General features: G+C 35.8%; 1 protein-coding gene across 1 annotated transcript; it reads right to left on the bottom strand.

Annotated features, from left to right (window-relative positions):
- Positions 1–1437: 1437 nt before the first annotated feature.
- On the bottom strand, positions 1438–3439 carry msx1a (muscle segment homeobox 1a). The gene is made up of 2 exons (XM_041276358.1): positions 2927–3439; positions 1438–2281 (listed from the first exon to the last, which is right to left on the bottom strand). Exons 1-2 carry the CDS (start codon positions 3312–3314, stop codon positions 1857–1859), a joined length of 813 nt encoding a protein of 270 aa, XP_041132292.1. The 5' UTR covers positions 3315–3439; the 3' UTR covers positions 1438–1856.
- Between the last annotated feature and the right edge of the window lie 315 nt (positions 3440–3754).

Here is a 3754-nt window from a genome sequence, read left to right as displayed (position 1 = left end):
TGTCTGTTTGAACATTGTGGTAAATGAATAACGTTAATAGCCCTACTCGTTTCGTCAATGTGTATAGCTTAGTATAACGTTAGAGATTAAACTATGAAATTTCCATAGGTCTGTTACCCACTGCCTTAAAGTTAATAATAGTAAGCCTCCCCAGACCTCAATCAAACTGAACTATATTAAGGTCCAGAACTGCTTGAAGTTTGTGAATTTTGCTCCCCAAGAACTTGACAGGCGCCAAGACAAAATACGTGAAGGTTTCTTCAAAGCAATAGGTACCAGCTGTGGAAATACTTCAGTTATGTTCTGTCAAATGGGAAATGACAGTGTAAATACACAGTGTAACACCTGCCCATTACAATTAATAACTGCAAGGGCGTCGTTTACAACGTTTAAATTCCCATTCAGCCTTACGTTGCTTGCAGGGCATACCCGACCAATTGAATTGCATTGTTGTTGTTGTTTAATACTCCAAAATTAGAGTTCACGTTTATTAATCTTCAATATTTAACAAAAAGATGTATATTTTAATGTTAATATAGATGGAGATATCTGGCCAGTGATATACACTCGTTTAATAGGCACAAACTCAAAATCATATGAATTATGTCAGCTTTTTGTAATAAAAATATATTATTTTATGATTTCTGGGTAAATGCAAACCTTAAAATAATAAGTTTCCTGCAAATAAAACACATAACAGGACCCTATGCTAGCAACATTACATAAAGAGGTATTAGTTGACATGTTAGTCCAGCGTAGTTCTGTATGTTATTACTCTAACCGATATCAACTTTCAAAAAAGCAGTCGTCATCATTATGTTTATATTAAACGACATTAAAAAAAAAACAAAATGTAGGCTTAAATGTTCCTTAAAAATAGCTCAATAAACTAATTACTGTCAGTAATATACAAATACTTGAAGATATATAGTGTGGATTGTTGTAGTATAGAAATGTAGTAAAGGGTTTCCCCTAGGTGATCAAATTGGATCAATAATGACTATATGTTAAGGATCATGAATAAACATCGTTTTTATTGTTAATTTATTTATTTAACAAATATAGTCATAAAATAAATGATAATAAAATTTCAAATATACATTATATTACATTGTACACACATCCCTTCCAAAGGGAACATTGCAAAACATACAAAACAGACATGCTGGTCTGTTACGAATGACAGTTAATTTTACTTACGGTAAACTGCTCATGGAGACCAATCAGAACTTGCGTTTTACTGAAACTATTTAACGAGTATCAAAGTTTTCATTCAGAGGGTCTTCCCACTTTCGTTCAAATATAATAATTTCACACACACACACATATATATATATATATATATATATATATATATATATATATATATATATATTATATATATATATATATATATATATATATACTAATAATGATATTCCATAAATGCCAAACCAGTTTGTTTCTGATGGATTTGTTTGGATGCCAAAATCATTCCTAAACTACACTTAAAGAATAAGTTGCCATTGGTATTAAGCGTGGCTCCTCTTTGTGGTACCACCCAACTTCCAAACTGACAAACTCTAAAGGTTATTTGGAACATATTTATTTACTAAAAGTGCCGGAATAAGTAAGTGATTTTTCAATAACTGTAGCAGTAAGTATTGCCCTTTCAAAACCAAGGTACCGGTAACCAATTATGTACTAGGTGTTTTTTTTCCGTTATATAACGTCTTTCTCACAGAAAAGAGAACATGCATTTCAGGTTGAAAATAAAGCTTTTGAAATGGTAATATTTTTTATCTGTCACTCGACTTGAAACGTTTGAGAACATATGATTTTGGAGGTATTTCAAAGTCACTGAAGGAAGGACCGTGTCAGGCCAGGTGATACATGCTGTATCCAACATGAGCGGCATAAAGTCCAACGGGTGACATGGGCAGTGATTGTCTGTGGAAGGGATGTGGTGCTCCGTAAAGCGAGGTCGCAGGGACCTGTCCACCAAGTGGAAAGGAAATCCCAAAAGCGGGCGGCAACATAGGTTTGGCTGCCATTTTCAATTTCTCTAGCTCGGCTTCTTGCAATCTCTTTGCTTTCGCTCTCCGGTTTTGGAACCAGATTTTAACCTGTGTTTCCGTCAGATTTAGAGAGTTGGAGAATTCTGCTCGCTCCGCGATTGACAGGTACTGTTTCTGACGGAATTTCCTCTCCAAGGCCAACAGCTGAGAAGTGGTAAAGGGAGTCCGGGGTTTCCTGTTGGTTTTGTGCTTTCTCAGGGGACAAGCAGGGGGACTCAGGTGTCCTGAAATAGTAATATAAAAATAAGCCATTAGTTTTCCCGTATAAGCTTAAACCACAAAGATAATTTAATATAGACACATCATTACTTTCTAATGAACTTATTTAAACAACCTAGTGTCAAATTCATTTGCAATCGTCCACAATGGTGACTAAATTGTACCTAGGCAATTGTTAAAGCTAAAAAAAGAAGACAGGGCGTCTTTTTGATTTTACAAAAAACAGAGTACATACGATTGGTGGTGTTTTAATACAATATACTTCGAAATATTACATAATCAAAAATGAATGTAAGTCGACTTTGAAAGCGCCATACAAAAACTCGTGTAATATCTCATTTTTGAGGGCATCATTTTTCGAATATGAACAAAACAATTACACTAATGAAACCATTTCATGTTAAAACAAAAACAGTCTTTAGACTCCACAGGTGTGCATACGTTTTAATGTAAGTGAAAATCAAACATTAGCGGCAAGCAAAATTTGCCGATCTAAAACAATGGGATATATAATTTATTGTGGAAGTTTTAGTCAACTCAAGTATACATCCTATAATACGACACACAAAAAAATTCTGCTAAATCAAGGATGTTTAACTATGCAATAACATAGTCCTGAATACCAGATTTAAAAAAAAAAAAAAACTTACTTGGCGGAGGAGGTGAGAACCTGGAACTTTGTATCCATGAATTGTGTTCTTGCCTGTCGGGGCTCTCAGATTTGACAATTGCATCCTCTGGCATTTTGATTAGTCCTGCTACCGAGAATGGAGAGTTGATCTCTGGGCCACTTAGCGCACCCATTCTGGGACTGCACGTATGCGACGCTCCTGCAATAGCTGTCACTTCGGAACTCGATACTTCTCTGGTAGGTTTTTTATCTGCCATCAAAGCTTCAACACTAAATGGAAGTATAGCAACTTTTGGCTTCTCCATCTCCTCGCCGCCTGCCATTTTCAGGTTAGTTTGCATTTCACTTCTGTTCAAAACAACACGTGAAGCCTCTTCAGTTTTTAAGCCGATCGTTAATGAAGTCATGTCAACATGAGACCATACAAAGCCAATCCCTTCTGATCACAGCGGTCAACAGGAAAAGTTTAACACGGTACAACAGGACTTAACATAAAGCAAGGTCCTTCAGCTTTCAGAACATTGTCACGTTTATCAACACAGTAGCAAGAACCTGCTAATAAGGCAGGCGACAGGAGGACGCTGTCCAATCAGCACCGAGAGGGCAGGAACACACAGATCAGGCATTAGCCTGTAGGGTTCTGCGAGCTGTCAGGAATGGCCAATAGCAAATTACAATTAAGGAGGTTCTTAGAATTAACATTAACACATTCTTATATATACTTTACAGCAACAGATCAAGAAACAGGAGAAATTTACGTTTTGACATACCGTGTCTTTTATACGTATAGGCACCAAGCGTATATATATATACACACACCAAGATATATATATATATATATATATAT

Source organism: Polyodon spathula, chromosome 2 (assembly GCF_017654505.1).
Source record: "Polyodon spathula isolate WHYD16114869_AA chromosome 2, ASM1765450v1, whole genome shotgun sequence".
Taxonomy (NCBI): Eukaryota; Metazoa; Chordata; class Actinopteri; order Acipenseriformes; family Polyodontidae; genus Polyodon; species Polyodon spathula.
Note: the sequence above shows the minus strand (reverse complement) of the source record. Positions and strands in the feature narration are given on the sequence as shown.

Coding starts and splice junctions, on each gene's coding strand:
- msx1a (XM_041276358.1), bottom strand. CDS start 3,314: ATGACTTCATTAACGATCGGCTTAAAAACTGAAGAGGCTTCACGTGTT. Junction 2,282..2,926: donor GTTCTCACCTCCTCCGCCAA/GTAAGTTTTTTT, acceptor TTACTATTTCAG/GACACCTGAGTCCCCCTGCT.